Source organism: Polyodon spathula, chromosome 1 (genome assembly GCF_017654505.1).
Source record: "Polyodon spathula isolate WHYD16114869_AA chromosome 1, ASM1765450v1, whole genome shotgun sequence".
NCBI lineage: Eukaryota > Metazoa > Chordata > Actinopteri > Acipenseriformes > Polyodontidae > Polyodon > Polyodon spathula.
Genome location: NC_054534.1, coordinates 95,504,929 through 95,521,659, shown reverse-complemented (window position 1 = coordinate 95,521,659; position 16,731 = coordinate 95,504,929). Strand labels below are relative to the sequence as shown.

At 35.7% G+C, this 16,731-nt stretch overlaps 2 protein-coding genes across 2 annotated transcripts; both read left to right on the top strand.

Annotated features, from left to right (window-relative positions):
- The first annotated feature begins 1,411 nt into the window (after positions 1 to 1,411).
- Positions 1,412 to 7,610, top strand: LOC121301400 (proton channel OTOP1-like). The gene is made up of 6 exons (XM_041230804.1): positions 1,412 to 1,781; positions 2,636 to 2,772; positions 3,643 to 3,701; positions 4,773 to 4,903; positions 6,072 to 6,982; positions 7,440 to 7,610. The coding sequence occupies exons 1-6, from the start codon at positions 1,412 to 1,414 to the stop codon at positions 7,608 to 7,610; spliced, it is 1,779 nt and encodes a 592-aa protein (XP_041086738.1).
- Positions 7,611 to 14,452: 6,842 nt separating this feature from the next.
- Positions 14,453 to 15,826, top strand: LOC121301332 (D(1B) dopamine receptor-like). Its single transcript, XM_041230678.1, has one exon. It carries the CDS (start codon positions 14,453 to 14,455, stop codon positions 15,824 to 15,826), a length of 1,374 nt encoding a protein of 457 aa, XP_041086612.1.
- Positions 15,827 to 16,731: the final 905 nt, after the last annotated feature.

The following is a 16,731-nucleotide window of genomic DNA, read 5'->3' as shown; positions in this document are numbered from 1 at the left end:
AGGAAATTAAAGAGCTAAAAGTCCAGTGCTTGGGGTGAAAGAACTGTCAATCATCCCACATGATGTCTGTTCATTCATTAACTGGTGGCACACACAAATACATATTTGAAAAGGCATTTGTGATAAGCATTCTGTACAACCTCATTACCAGTTCCTTTAAAAAATCTACTCTGTTTGAGGTGGCTTTTATTACAAAAACGCTGTCAGGGATCCAGCTATTGTCAAGGATTTGTTACTAGTTCAGTTATTCTAAACTAATATTCTGTATAACGTTGCAAATGGGCTTTAATTAAAATAACAAATGAGATCCATATGACTCAGCAGAGGTTGCTCCCATCAAAGGTGTCGTGTTTTTCTACAAAGACAGAAACATAAAGAACCATTGTAGTTTTTACCTTTGTAACTCGATGCTGTCTTTAGGAAACGGTCTGTTCCTTATCATGGGATGGGAGCAATCGCAGAAAATGAGTACAGTATCGTAATGACCTGCTCAGCCTTAAACCATGCAGTTAATTATGCTTATGAAGCAATATACTGGATATGTAGTATGCCAAATAAAGTTAATTGTTTTGCAAATTAATTTTAAAAAATGCACGACAGACATAGAGGTATTTCAGTAGTTTAATCATCTCTGGTTGTACCAAAGGATTTACACGGCCATCTGTTTGGAAAATGTTACTTCTGCGGTCTTTCTGATTTTTTTTTTCTTTCTTTACTACAGGACCTACACCGCTTGAAACATATTTTTGCCAGTGTTGGGTCTGCGGTTTTCAAGGAGTCTTAGAACATACCATCTTTGCAGCTGACACAAAATATGGTTTTGACTTAAAATTCCTGTTGGTTGCAGTTTGTAGATTTTTATTCAGACTCTTACCTTACCTTATGGTGGCGTCTAGCAAAAACTGACTAGACCGTAATTTAGTTTGAAATTTATGGCTGATCTAGCGATGTGGACTGAAGCAACGGATAACTGAAATTCTATCTATTCTGCATAATCTCAGTGACTCAGCAAAGAAGGTATAAAGAGAAGGTATTATGAAGTTAAAGTAGTCAAATGTTACCTTGATTACAAGAGGATCGTTTTCCAATCATTGGAAAACTAGATATTTATTTGTAATTATTTTTCATTTTATTTCATTTTTTTTGTTGTTTGTTTTGTTTTTTTCTGGCAAGACCAAACATTAAATTATTTTTTTTTTAAAAAGAGAGGGATTGATTTGGCTTGCTGCCAATCGACTTCTTAAGCAAATTTAAAAACGCTGATAATGCAAATTTAATGATGTATATATTTTTTTACATGCCGACATTTAAAAATGTCCTAATTATAACATATGCATATTACCAAAACTAGTTTAGCAGGTAATCGACACCACTCCTCCTCTTTCCAAGAAGAAGACAATAGACTTGTGTCATGGTAGAGAACGGGGTTTTGGATATTATGTACCTCAACAAGAATAACCCAAGTTCTGCAGCGTCCTCACCGGACAAAGAAAAGAAGAACTTTGACAACTTCAAATTTAGCTTCACAGACGACTACCCAAAGAAAAATGCGGAGATCTTAAGTGGCCAGTATGGAATCAACTTGCTGCTGGTTGGTTTATCACTGATGTTGGCACTGTCTTACCGCGGCTCGGCTGTAAAGGAAGAGCACATCTTGTCTTTTCTCATCTCCCTGATGATACTGCAGATCATTTGGATGCTCTGGTACATCATCAGGAAGGACAGGCAGAAATGCTTTGTGTCGGAGAAGGATTCTGATGCTGGGACAAGCTGGTTGAGAGGTAGAGGACGCGTTAAAAAAAAAAAAAAAATGCTAACTATGATGCACATTAGATTTAACTCTGCACTATATTTTACTCTATATTGTTTTTTTTTTCACATTTTTCGGGTCTTTACTAGTACAGTAAACATTATGGCAAATGTGATATTTATGTTTAGCGAGGCCGCCTTTGCAAGAAACGTACGAGGAGTATTGTGTTAAATTAAGAAACAGACAAAAGGAAGGAGAGACTGGTGTAACAAGACAGTGTTTTTTGTATTTTTTTATAACTTATAATTGCATTACAACCCAACAGCAGTTAAACTAAGAAGAAAACGATGCTGATATATGTTGGCACTATTTATATATTTCATTTAATTAATCATTTCTATTTGAGATATAAATCCTTGCACAATGGAACGCATAATTACTACATTTAGTAATTGTTTGTATTTGACTTTTCAAATAAAAGTGCACACATATTAAGCACATATTATTATTGTGTAAAAGTTATATATTTGTATAGCCTTGGCTGTCAAACTGAGCCAGTCACTGAAATCATGTTTTGTTAATAGGAACTTTAAAATGATATGCAGAACACCAGAACCACTTTAAGAGAGTGTATGAGATAGCACCCCCTTAAGGCAGAGGTTCCCTTTCAGTTAGAGGACCACATCCGCTTCAGCTTTTAACACTTTCAATGAAACTGTAGAGGAACAAGACAAACACTAGTTACAACTTTTTTCTTTTGGTTTAACTACAGTACAGATGTCAAGAGGAAGTTTTAATATTCACTTCAACATTAGAGGCCAACCATGATATTACTTAAGATAAATTAATTTGCACAAGCTGTTTCTTTTGATCGTTCTTTTTTAGGTGGGCTAACCTTGCTTGCGCTTATTTCATTAATTATGGATGCCTTCCGAATAGGATATTACGTTGGGTATAAAACATGCTTGTCGCCAGCGGTTGGAGTTTATCCTGTAATCCATGCGGTACATACAATATCACAGGTAAGAATGTATTCTTTTTTTTCTTATGCTGCTTTAGTTCTGCACTTTCAGAACCTTTAGGGTGGTCCTAACTAGGAATGGGATATATTTGGTTGCCTGGCCAATATTTTGCACCAATTTGTCAGCTCTAGTGTTGTATAATAACAAGATTAGCCTGTCAATGTGCATTGAACTGTAACATTTGAGAACACACCTTCAACCCTCCATGGTCCATGTAGCCATATACTTATAATATCCATTGACTCCAAAATCACCCTAGGCTATAGAAAAAAAGACCATTGTCAAAGGTTAAATAATGTATATCTGTTTAGCTGTTTATCTGTAGTCGATAAGGTGACACTGGTACTATTTTAAGGCAATCAATGGTTTGTAAAATATACAGTATTCAAAGAAGCAATGGCACACAGCTGTGTTAAAGTTATAGTAAAATAGTATTCATGGTTAATAGTCTACCATAAAAATATGGCTTCCTCTGAAGCCTGAATTCTCAATTCTGTTTGTCCCTAAACAGGCTTGCATCTGTTAAAGTATTACCTGTGGCAGCAGGAGGTTATAATTGTTGACCCGCAAGTGCAGGGAAGCAAATAGCAAATATTGGGGAACCAAATGGTGTTTATCATTCTTCATTTTAGAATTTGGAAGGGGGCTGCACAAGTCTTCTATATTGAAACATAGAAACATTGTTAAAATGTCCAAATCCTTTAGTCACTAACCATGTGGCCTAAAAATATCACGAAGTTAAATAATATTTATTTAATGCACAAAAAATACATCAAACGTTTGAATGCAGTGCTAGGTAGTTTATTTTTGTTATAATTACCACTTGGATGTACTCTTTATTGATTTATCTTTGGCATGTTTTTATTTTAGGTACATTTTCTTTGGTTTCATGTAAATGATGTGATCAAGACCTTTGAGACTTTTGAAAGGTATATGTTCCATGTCATTTTCTAACCTGTTCAAAGAGTAAATAACACTAAATATATTTTGTTTTGCTATTTTCTTTTTTGGATATTTGTAATTCTGTTTTTTTTTTGTTTTTTTTATATAAGTCTGTTTAAAGGTACTTTCACCAGAGTTCAGGAGCTTCTCTTTAGTTCCAGTTGCCTGCCATGGATAAGTGTAAAAGGTGCTAGATCCGCCAAAGGGTCTTTGTAGAAGTAAAGCTAGCCCATCACTGCCACTTTACAAACACATTTCCTTTAATGTTGCTGGCAATACACTGATGTGCACTAGATGGCGCTGGCGCTTCCTAATAAAAAGACTCTTAGATTGATTTAGCAGAGTGTTTCTCAACCCTGGTCTTGGGGACTCACAATCCTGCTGGTTTTTGTTCCAACCGAGCTCTCAGTTACTTAATTGAACCCTTAATTTCAAGATAAATATAAAATTATATAAGGAACTTGAATTCTCCAACATTTCATAAGCTAATCAATTTAAAAAGTCCAATCAAGCAAATTATTAGTTCAATTAAGTAATTAGGAGCTCGGTTGGATCAAAACCCAGCAGGACAGTGGGTCCCCAGGACCAGGGTTGAGAACCTCTGATTTATCATACATATCATGTATGTCTGTGGCAGCCAACTTGAACTAAAGAGCAACTCCTGAACTCATAGTAAAGCAGCTCAACACAGACTTCTATTTTAGTAATAGTTATAAGGGTTATAAGAATCACTAGGAATAGTTTAAAACATCATAAAAAGGTAAGGGAAGAGTACCTCAAATGTAATACTACTTCCTCCTTTAGTTACTTTGGAAAAATGTAGTCATACGATTTCCAGAAATGTAACCACTAGCCTATGTAGTTCTCAAAAATAAATATTTTCAGTCAATAATATATATAATGCCTACATTATAATCATTATAAAGCAGAAATGTCTATAATTCAAAGACAGATAATATATTACAATATCCGGTCTAATACAATACTTTGCTAATTTTGACTATTTGTAGACTGCTGGTTATTTATGTATGTGTTAAAATCAGGAACCTGTCTTGTAGGTTTGGAGTGATCCATGCAGTCTTCACAAATTTGCTTTTATGGTGTAATGGAGTGATATCAGAAGCAGAACATCTTTTAGATAAACACAAAAGAAGATTGTTGGATCTTGGCTATACAAATGTAACAATGGGTAAGAAGCAATATGCAGCATTATATTTAATAATATACATTGCTCCAACTGTCATAAATCATGCTGTTGGGTCTTGTTTTACCACAGATTGAAACAGTGTCAGGGAGTAGTGAATGGTTTACAAGTTAAAGTTCAAAATGTCCCACCCACTGATCTACAAAAAGTGCCTGATCAGTTCACACCTTTTCTACCTAGTAGGTTTTTACACAAATAGCCAAATCTTCAGTTAGCTGGAAAATAAAATATAATTAGAAAACTTATTACAGTAAAGAAAATAAACATGGTTGCATTCCATCAAATTACTTTACTGAAGAAGATAAACACTGTTCTTTCTCCAATATTCTCTTTTCCAGTAAGTGACTTTAGAGACAGTATCTATGGCACAATGTGTCTAAGAGGTGTAAGTATTTTTCTGGCAACTAAGAGCAATTTTACAATGTAAAAATAGCCCAAAGCACCTTACTAATGCATTTTTTACATGTTAGTGCATTGTGAGAAGGGCCCTGTAAACTGTTTGAGATATAGATGTTCTAGAAACACTCAACGAGTATTCCCATATTGCCTTATTGTGATCATGTGACTTTGATTTCTGTATTATAGGTCACACTGTGTATTATAATATTCACTTTGTAAGTTATGTTCTTGGCATGGTCTAATAATAAAATAGCTTTCAACCACCAGAAACAGATTCACGTTTAAAATAAAAATGAGGTCTCATTCCCCCTAAGCTATGCTAATTTTTGGTTTTAGATGATTTAGTACCCTGGCACATTATTGGGTGAGCAACACACTTCCTTTAATGGACTGATAGACAGTTTCTCTTTCCACGGCAGTCACAGCCTATACATATACAGTACATATATTGTTATTATTATTGTTTTACAATTGTAACTTATTTTTCCATTTTTTTTTATATAGTGTTTGTAAAAATGGTAAAGGATTAATGCTTAGAATCCAAAGCCAAGCAACTTCAGGCCTGGAAGGGTGACCTATACGGAAACCAGGACTTGTAGGAAGTTGTTAGAGCAGTAGAAGGCACTCTTCCATCTGAGCCTGAACTAGACAAAAGTCACAGCAAGCACCAGGACTGTCGGTTACAGACACTGTAAACATTGCCATCAATGAGAACATTTCACATAATATTCTGTATCTTTCTCTTCTCTTCCAGGTCAGAAGGGACCCCAGTGTAACTGTACCACCAACATCTGCTCCATTTTCTCCCAAAGTCTTTACTACCTGTATCCATTCAACATTGAATATCACATTTTTGTCTCTGTTGTGCTTTTTGTTATGTGGAAGAACATTGGACGTATTATTGAATATCAAAGACACCAAAAGGTTGTTATGAGGACTAAAGGCCTTTTTGCAGGCCCCATTCTGGGATTAATTGCATTAGCAAGTACCATAACGGTGCTAGTTGTATATATTATTCAGGTGGGAGATTCAGTAGAAACCAGAGAGTCAGCTGTAACAATGTTTTATTGTTACAGCATTGTCATGCTACTATTTATGTGCTTGGCTGGCAGTGTTGGCCTGCTGATCTTCCGATCTGACAATTTACCACTAGATTATTCCAAGAACCCCTCCAGAAAACTAGACGCTGACTTGCTGTTTGGCACAGCTATTGGTTCTTGGCTCATGTCCTGGTGCAGTATCTTAGCAGTTATATCTGCGACAACCCGTCCAGTATACGGATGGATAAACTTTATGTACTCATTGCTAATTATAATTGAGAAGTACATTCAAAACCTCTTCATTATAGAATCTCTTCATCGAAAAGAGGAAACAAACGAGAGGGATGAGGTTGAGACCATACCAGAGATATATTCTGTGTCAGCAGGCAGCAGTCTCTCACTCACGTCTTCATTCAATGGCATTATCAATAGGGCATTTGACAATCAAGATAAAGTGTGCGTCTCTCTGGAAAATGATCAAGAGGATAATAACCAAGTCTATAGTAACAACGGGAGCCTCCCAGAAGGTTCCATTTCACTGCCCACAAGGAGCTCGGAAAAACTCAGCAAGAGGAGAAGAGTTCTCAAGAACATTGCAGTATTTTTGTTCCTGTGCAACATCTCGGTAAGATACTTTTATCACACACACTTGCTATGTAGACATTATTCATGCTACTGTTTGTTTTGAAATCTAATGAAAGATTCCAGAACAGTCTGAAATCAAACTGTGGTTAACTTAATGAACTCAACACATTGCATGTAATGTAGTTATTATTATTATTATTATTATTATTATTATTATTATTATTATTATTATATATTATTAAAATAAAATGTGTTTTGGTGGAAGGTTAACAACAATTCAACACTTGTGCATGCAACCCTTTATGTAATAGGGTATTTCAAAGCAGATTTAAAATAAATATACTTTACACTTTAATTATTAATTAGCATGAAGGAAAGTGTGGCAAGAATGGCAGATGGAACAACAGCTCTGAATAAAGATCTTTTTGGACAAGACCATCTTAATGTATTAGTTTTCACTGAAGTGTAACATGTTGTTTTGTTTTTTTCTTTTTAAGTTTTGGATCCTTCCAGCATTTGGGTGTCGTCCCCAGTTTGATAACGGAATGGAAGAGAAAACATTTGGCTATACGATTTGGACCACAATAGTCAATGTTGCAATGCCCTTAAATCTGTTTTATCGTATGCATTCCGTTGCTTCACTTTTCGAAGTATTCAGAAAAGTTTGAAATGACATAGATAACTAAACTGGAAGTTAACTAAGTTATGTATTTTATACTGCTAAATATTCACAGGTATTTATTTTTTGTGAATAATTGGGGTGGGGGAGGGGGGGGGGCAACACATATTTCTTACCTCTTACCTTATCCTTCTGCTTCATATGCTATGTTTTCTAAAACTTACAGGGTGGTTATCTACATAGATAATGCCAGCAGGTTGTTTTACTGTGTTTCTGATCAATGATTCTGATGTTTGATTTTAAGGTTGATTTAAAACTATTTGCACATTTCTAATGTAAGATTAAAACAGTTTGTTGTGTTCTACTAAAAGAATAAAGTTGATTTAACTTCTACATATGGAATATACTGTGTATTTAGACTGAGCTAAAGTTTCTTTACAGAGACAAATATGGGTAATGGTAATGTGTTGAGTCAGCTCTCATGTAGAACCACTCTGCCCTGTTGTTGCAGCTTTTTTTTTTTAACCTGCTCTGTATGGCAGATTTTTTACAACATGTCCTGTAAACTTATTGCCATCTGTAAATAAAATAATTTCAAACTTACCAAGAACAGGCAGTTGCTGGCATTTTGTTAATTTGTGTTATGTTGTGTTTTTATTTAAAATGTGCTTTTCTGTATCAAACAATTGCATGTTTGATACTTAGCAAGTGTGTGAATATAGTAGAAAGGGTCACAATTGCATGTTTGATACTTAGCAAGTGTGTGAATGTAGTAGAAAGGGTCAGTAAATCACTATGAGCAATATATCAGAATGCTTTATATATTTTACTTTGGCTGTAAAATGCATCAACAAAAACATAATTTTGTGTCTAGTTAAAAAAAAAAAAAGGTTTGGGGAGAATGTAAACCAACTGAGCTGTCCACATAGTGTGCTTTGTGATAAAATAGCATAGACAGAATGGATAACAGCTTGCTCACTTCCTGTAGCCATTATCTTGGTTATTGTGCTAAGTGATTGATAGTGATATGTGTACGGAGACCGGGGGTGCTATGGAAATGAATTGGATAGTGCATAGGCTCACGGGGGAGGTGGATGTTATAAATGTGGGGAGAGACCCGGGGGAGGTGTATGCTTATGTAAACATGGGGGGACACTGGGTGGCTGTGATCACCTTCAGATGCTCCTTTGTTGCGACCCCCCTACTTTTATTGTGTTCAAGCAGACACCCTTTGGGCTCTGTAAAAATAAACTGCCTGAGCATTCATTGACCATGTCACTTTCTTTCTTTTCTCTTTTGCCAATCAAATCAGTGTAATTGCTTCTGGAGAGTCCTTTTAAGGCTACTCATTTACTCCTGTCTTGTTACAATACCTTTCAGCCTTTTAAATGTGCCAATCATGTCTGACCCACTGCACAAAATTTATCATACAGTAATTATCTTTTAGGACTTGTGGCATTGTGGACTCTTTTTTTTTTTTTTTTACTTCTGCCTATGTAATAGGGCAGAGGCTGACATCCCTGCGCACTGCAAACAAGAATCTACCCCCCTTCTCAACTTTCATGTCACTATTGGACCCGGTCCTTAGCTCTTTATTCCTGGACTCCAGGCCAACAACTTGTGCTCTGGACCCCCTTCTTATTCACTTCTTCCGATCCATTGGCCCCGCTCTTCTTCCTTTCATGTCCTCCCTCATTAACACCTCTCTGCTCTCTGGCTCCTTCCCCTCAGCCCTCAAAACTGCTTGTGTCACCCCCTTTCTTAATAAATCTCTTGACCCTTCTTCCTCACAGAAAGATTGCCCTTTCTCTCTCCTCCCGTTCCTCTCTAAAACTCTCATGCGAGCTGTCCATTGCCAGCTGTACCTGTACCTCAAAAAAACTGTCCTGTCCCCCCCCCCCCCCCCCCCCCCCCCCCCTGTTCTCACCCATTCAGTAGGCACTTTCATCTCCTCTCTTGGCTTCTTCTATCACCTTTACAATGATGATGCTCAGATCTTCCTCTCCTTTCCCTCCTTCAACACCCACACCTCCTCCCGCATGTCAAAATGTCTCTCAGCTATCTCATTCGCACAGAGTCGGTGCTAGGATTTACTGAGCCCTGGTATAAGACTGTGAAATCCCCCCCCCCCCCCCCCCCCAAAAAAAAAAAAAAAGAAAGAAAAAAGCATGGAGCACAGCTGTAGCGCTACCAAAAGAAAATGCTTTGAAAATACATCCATCAGTAGCAAAATCTGAATCGGTCTAAATTTTTTTTTTTTTTTTCCCCCAACAAAAAATATTCTGATGTCATTTTGATATGGCTGTGAACAAAACAGTAATCATATATCCAAACATTAATAAATCAATTATGTAACAATATTAATCAACTTGATTTAGTTAATATTGAAAAATATTAATAGCTTCAAATCAGTCACAAAAACATTAATCATAGGCATCAGTTGGATGTTTTAATTAGTTCTCAAGTACAATAACTGGTATGAAAATGTTTATTAAAAAAAAACATGTATTCTTCTCAAAACTTAGCCCATAGTACAAATGCAAATAAAACTCAGAAGCAAAAACAAAATTCTATGAACACACTTAACAAAGCAATATGCAAAAAGCATGTAATTTTTTAAAATTCTGAATTCATATAATACGTTGTTAGTATCACATCTGCCAGCAGAGCAATCACATGACCTCAACACTGACCTGATTTGATTCTAATCCCAGTAGATTACATTTAATTATTGTTTAGTGGTTCTAAAGCGGTTTTAGGGAAAAAAAAAAAAAAAAAAAAAAAAAAAAGAAATGGACTCAGGTCTAGGCCCCCTCAAAGGCTGTGGCCGGGTACTGTTTAGCTATCTCTGTTCACATTCAATTCAAGACCCTTGTTCTTGCCTACCTCTCTCGTTACCACACTGCCTCCTCCTACCTCCAATGCCTCTTGTCTTCTTACACGCCCTCTTGTCCTCCTCTGCTTGTCTACTGGTCATGCCTTTGTCCACTCTCCATCCTCCCATACCTGGTCCTTCTCTTCCCTAGTCCCTCTTAACGATCATCTGAAAAAATTAAGAAAACAAAAGAGCGACTTTTTTTTTTTTTTTTTTTTTTAAACTGCCTTCTGAGCAACATTTTAGTTTAAAAGTATTATGAAATTATTATTTAAAAAAAAAAAAAAAACGCTACTGCTGTTAACGCGTAAGTATACAATCGTACTCCGAGTACACAAACACAAATTCCCGGGCTAAGGGCTTTTATTATTTGTGTGTGGTGTGTGTGTGCTGTATTTGAATTACCTGCAAATTAAATATAATATAATATATATATATATATATATATATATATATATATATATATATATATATATATATATATAGATGTGGTACTATATATATGTTTTTTACCTAAAATGAAAAATATATTTATATGGACAAAAGCACACACACACACACACACACACACACACACACACACACACATACACTAGCATAGAACACGTCCTTGTTCCGCTTCACTGGACCTTGGACTTCATTAACTTCTTTTTTGTGCAACAGACTAAGCCTGACTTTCACAATTAAACCTGGACCTTATCAGGATAACTCTTTAAACCACTTTTGTGCAACAGGCCCCAGGACTGCTCCATCTCTCAATGTCTTCCGCCACCTCCTCAAGACTCATCTATTTACACTGCACTTGTAGATCTCTTAATCTACCTCTGCTACTATGTAGTGTGTTCACCTGACCTAAGCACCCGGATGCTGGATCCTCAGCTGATGCACTATATGATATCCCTGTACTATTCCACTATTACTGTGTTATTATATAGATAATAAATGTAGAGATATAGATATAAATTGTTGTAATCCTAACTTGTTACATTTTAGTAGTATAATGTGCACTTACTGTTAACTATACTGTATTTAAATATTGGTTTTGCACCATAATTCTGTATTGCCCTGTAACACCTGTAAGTCACCTTGGATAAAGACCTGCCAAATAAATAAATAAATAAATAAATAGTGCTAAAGCTTTTAACTTCATCTCATCTCACACCTACAGGGGACAGGACATAATCTGCCAATTACATCTATTGTATGACCAACTAACAGCTAAGTGGTCTGAATCTTATATAGTGTTTAGCCCATGACATTATATGGCTCAGCTGTGTTTGTTTCCTGAAATGCCATCATTTTATGAAGCAATCTGTTCCTGAAAACGTCTTTGAAAGGACAAACCTGTCGTATTTTCTTTCTTTTGTCTGTTCATTTATTTCTGTTGAGGTTGCTTCTCAGAGGATCGAAAGAGAATGGAGTGGAAACAATAATAACAAGGATTCGGTTTCTAGAGAGGATTATATTTAAAAAAAAAAAAAAAAAAAAAAAAAACGATTAGAAAACAATATTGATACAGGTACTTGTCTGACCACTGGTTAGGTATAATGGTCTTTTTTGTTTTCTGGATTTATAAGGTTTTTGAAAGGATTTCATTCATGAATTCCGAGCAATTTCTCGAATGTGGTGTATGCACCAGTGAACCAAACAAAAGTAAATGAAGCGAATTCAAAGCAAACTGGTGAATAGCTTTCAGCTCAACTCGACTCTGACGTCCAGAATTTAACGCTCAATATTCAGATTAAGAGGCAGACTGATCAGATAAAAGTTTTCACATGAAACATAAGAATACAATAGCCTTAGAAGTCTGTTTAAGTGTAGGGCATACATCAACGACACACAACCATATAGTTGATTTATAGCGGCTGCTTTTGACTAAGAATGAATAAAAATGAAGAGAAGCATATCAAAAATTAAACTGTCCACTAGATGGCAACAAAGTCTGTATGTGTATTAATGAAGTTATAGATTAATATAGTATGACGATTGGAATTGTAAATGTGTTTATACTTTGTAATTTTTAAGTAAGTATTGTAGCAGGCTCTACATTTATTTTTAACAAACAGTTGTAAATAAAACGTCATGATACAGTACAGTTGTCTATATTGTCCTCAACAGTAAAATGTTACAAAAAGTGTATTTTACCCCATATCAACTGCTGCTGCTAAAGCGTTGAAAACAATGAATAGGTCAGATGTAGGCTTCACTACCCTGAATGATGACGGGAGGTTATGTTTAGAGTTCAACGTAAAGAAAAGGCGTTGTAAATAGAAGCATAGGGGTTCAGAAGTGTTGCATTTCGTTAAGAATTTAAAAAGACTAACCCTATCTATTGTGTTTCTGTTGATTATAATGTTTATATGTAGAATCCTCTGGTTTATATTAAAACCAGTTTGCAGAAGCCTCTGTAGCGTGGATGGTTCATCACAGAACCCCAGATACATAACAGTTCTAGTCAAATCCTAGTTAAAGACCGTGCGTTCTGGACATATTTATATTTCTGTAATTGTTAAGCGCAACAATTTCTATAAAATCAACAGGTAAAAGCTTCCTTCATTGCCGATCAATGAATGAACATTGCATTGTGCACAATTGCACAAGGGGTGTTTGTGCAGGTGCTGTCATGGTACAAGCAATTGCTGTAAATAATAAGTTATAAATGACATATTTTTAAAAGATTTTTCTAACTACAAACAACTTCATTTCCACAGATATCCTGTTAGACACATCTTAAGAATGAGTTCACTTAATTTACCATAATGCGTATTGCATCTGCTCTACGGATTGAATTCTATAAGATTATTCCAATACGTTATTCTTGATAGTTTATATATCATGAATAACTGCAATTTCCGAAGGAAATGCAACCTTTTTTCCCCCCCTTAAATGATCAGATACGGGTTTGCATATAAACAAGTATCAATTTAAAAAAATATATTAAAAAGTTGGCTATTGGTAAATTATTCGCTTTGCTTAAGGGTTTTTCGGAAAATAACTCAACTTTTTCAGATTATTAACTTTTGATGAGAACCTTTATTTCAAATAATGTCATTCTACACCTACACTACAGATTGTGCACTATTATATTTCATTATTGTGCTTACATATTGTCGAGATAATTAATACAGATACTGAAACCCATTCACAAACAAACACACACAATCATCTTTAAATAATATTTCTGAACACTTTAGTTTATTTTTAACACCAGTGACATAAAAAAAATATCCTTAATAGTCTGATGCTGACAGCAGATCAACGAGAAAACTTGCCCATTCGTCCTATATAAAAATAGTATTTCTGTCTTTCGTTGTCTTGCGCCTATAAGAGGCTATATGGGTTTGACAGATCAGATCATATGCATCCTGCAAAAGGTGTCACGTCATCAGCTTTACAAAAAAAACGAGACTGGCTGTCTTCGCTCATTTAATTCTTAACTTGCATTCATTCATTCAATCATTAAATTGTTGAATACCACCTAATTAGATTTAAAAAACCAAAGCTTAAGAAAAATGTAAAAAATAAATCTTTCAAGAAGCAAGATAATAGAACGTTTCTTTAAAAAAAAAAAAAAAAAAGTATATTGATGTGACGTGAGCAGGGAGTCAAAAACACCTGCTTTTGGAGTCAGCCTTGGTAGACTGGAGATAGCCAGATATCTTTTTTTTTTTTTTTAAAACTAGCTTATCAATACAACCATTTGCTTGCAATGACCTCTTTCATGCCTCAGTCTTACATTACACCTAGGAAGGTGTTACTTGCTGTCCTCAAATGACAAGGCATCTTGCAAGTATGCAAGGTGAAATCGGTCGCCAGCTAGGAATGTGGCATCACATTCTCTTTCTATGCTCTCTTCCACAGACGGTCTTCAGGTACTGAGAACTTGCAATCTGGAAACTGGGATTCTGGCATCAAGAGATAAGTTGTCGAGCACTGAGTCAGTCTGTTTCACATACCTCAATCAACCTGTTAACGCGTGTATATAATGTGGGTTACATTTCTGCTTTATGAGAAATATGGGGACTCCGTTGCAATACTATTCAGAGCAGGAAAGTGACTCTATTCCATTCTCTGTTGGAGAAACAATGCGTAATACGACTGCATCGGAATCGACCACAGACGCCAAAAAGGAACGGATAGCTCGGACTGTAACCGGTTGCCTGCTTGCTGTGCTTATACTGTCGACTTTATTAGGGAATATTCTGGTGTGCTCTGCTGTGATCAAGTTTAGGCATCTTCGCAGTAAAGTTACCAATATCTTTATTGTGTCACTGGCTGTGTCTGATTTATTTGTTGCCGTATTGGTGATGCCATGGAAAGCTATAGCTGAAGTTGCAGGTTACTGGCCATTTGGCACTTTCTGCAACATTTGGGTGGCTTTTGACATTATGTGCTCCACTGCATCCATTCTTAATTTGTGCGTAATCAGTGTGGATAGGTATTGGGCGATCTCCAGCCCTTTCAGATACGAAAGAAAAATGACTCAGAGGGTGGCATTTGTAACTATTAGTGTAACATGGACATTATCTGTACTTATTTCATTCATACCAGTGCAACTCAACTGGCATAAAGCCAGCTCTTGGGCGGACAGAGCAAACAACACCACTACAGAGAAACAGACGGAAAACTGTGACTCGAGTCTTAACAGAACATATGCCATTTCCTCTTCTTTAATAAGCTTTTATATTCCTGTTGCCATTATGATTGTGACTTACACTAGAATCTACAGGATTGCTCAAATGCAGATCCGGAGGATTTCTTCATTAGAAAGAGCGGCTGAACACGCTCAGAACTGCAGGAGCAATCGATTAGAGTGTCAGCACCACAACTCACTAAAGACATCTATCAAAAGGGAAACCAAAGTATTAAAAACGTTGTCTGTGATCATGGGGGTATTTGTTTGCTGCTGGTTGCCTTTCTTTATTTTAAATTGCATGGTCCCTTTTTGTGACAGGACTGCTGACTACGAGTCTGGTTTTCCTTGTGTGAGTGAAACGGTTTTTGATGTGTTCGTTTGGTTTGGCTGGACAAACTCGTCATTAAATCCGATCATATACGCGTTCAACGCTGATTTTAGGAAAGCTTTTTCAAGCCTTTTGGGTTGTCGTCATTTTTGTCCTAGCACCGCTGTTGAAACTGTGAACATAAGCAACGAGCTCGTGTCCTATAACCAAGATACACTATTTCATAAAGAAGTCGTGGCTGCTTATGTCAACATGATTCCCAATGCGGTGGACTGCGTTGATGACAACGACGAGACTTTTGACAGGATATCCCAGTTGTCCCAAAACAACGAAATTGTAACAGATTCATTTTGTGATTTGGAGGACCGTGAAGCAGATATTTCTATGGATAGGGTAACACCGTTCACTCCTAATGGTTTACATTAAATCCTGTTTACCCTATTCAGGATAGATTTAAAAAGCCGAGAAGAATGTCGATTAAAGTTTTTATCCAATGTTTAGAACTTACTGTTTAATACATATGTTGTAATAAGTAATGAATATGCTATATATGAAGTCCTACGGTAAAGGTAGTGTACTTTATAAATATGCATAATGTGTTGATATCAGCGTTATGTTAATTATTGTTAATTAAGGCCATTGAGAAAAACACATTTTCAAACTAAACTGAAATATTTCATATTGTTAACTTCTTCCTGACCAGCCAAGTCTAAAACTCAATCAAATTTAATTTGTCTAAACTGAATCATTTTTTCATATTGGGAACTAACCTTAGTACTACGTACTTCTTGTTTAACTTCTCCTTCTTCCTGACCAGGCCATTCAAGTCCTTAAACAAAAAATAAAAAATTTATTATTTTATAGTTAGGCTTCTCTCTTAATAAATTATTTTATACATTATTGAGATCTTGTCTTAAATAAGATAAGATAGCTTCAGGTATGCTTTAACTAATAATAATATAGTTAATGAGGGTAATATCCTGAATGATAATATAATAATCAATATTAATAGATATAAAATAAAAAATAAAAATATATAGATGGTCTTGATGAGTTTAAATATGAATTCCTTTAGTTATGTTCTTTAACAGAAAATATCTCACATTTTGGATCAGTCTGTGCATTATTGAGTAATTGTCTATAAGCATGAAAAAAGCTGTCATCAACCATGATACCCACCCTTGCTTACTCACTATTATAAACAGAACAGTGGAACAAAACTGTCATACTTCATTCAGTTCATTGTACGTGCCTGCAAAGAAACATGTTATAAAACTGTAGTTCTGGAATTATCTGAATAGAACAGATAGGTTATACAAAATTTTGAACAG

What these genes read in the sequence shown, in the direction of transcription:
- LOC121301400 (XM_041230804.1), top strand. Translation starts at nt 1,412, where the DNA reads ATGGTAGAGAACGGGGTTTTGGATATTATGTACCTCAACAAGAATAAC. An exon ending in TGGGACAAGCTGGTTGAGAG is followed by an intron (nt 1,782 to 2,635) that starts GTAGAGGACGCG and finishes GTTCTTTTTTAG; the next exon opens with GTGGGCTAACCTTGCTTGCG. An exon ending in CGGTACATACAATATCACAG is followed by an intron (nt 2,773 to 3,642) that starts GTAAGAATGTAT and finishes TTTTTATTTTAG; the next exon opens with GTACATTTTCTTTGGTTTCA.
- LOC121301332 (XM_041230678.1), top strand. Translation starts at nt 14,453, where the DNA reads ATGGGGACTCCGTTGCAATACTATTCAGAGCAGGAAAGTGACTCTATT.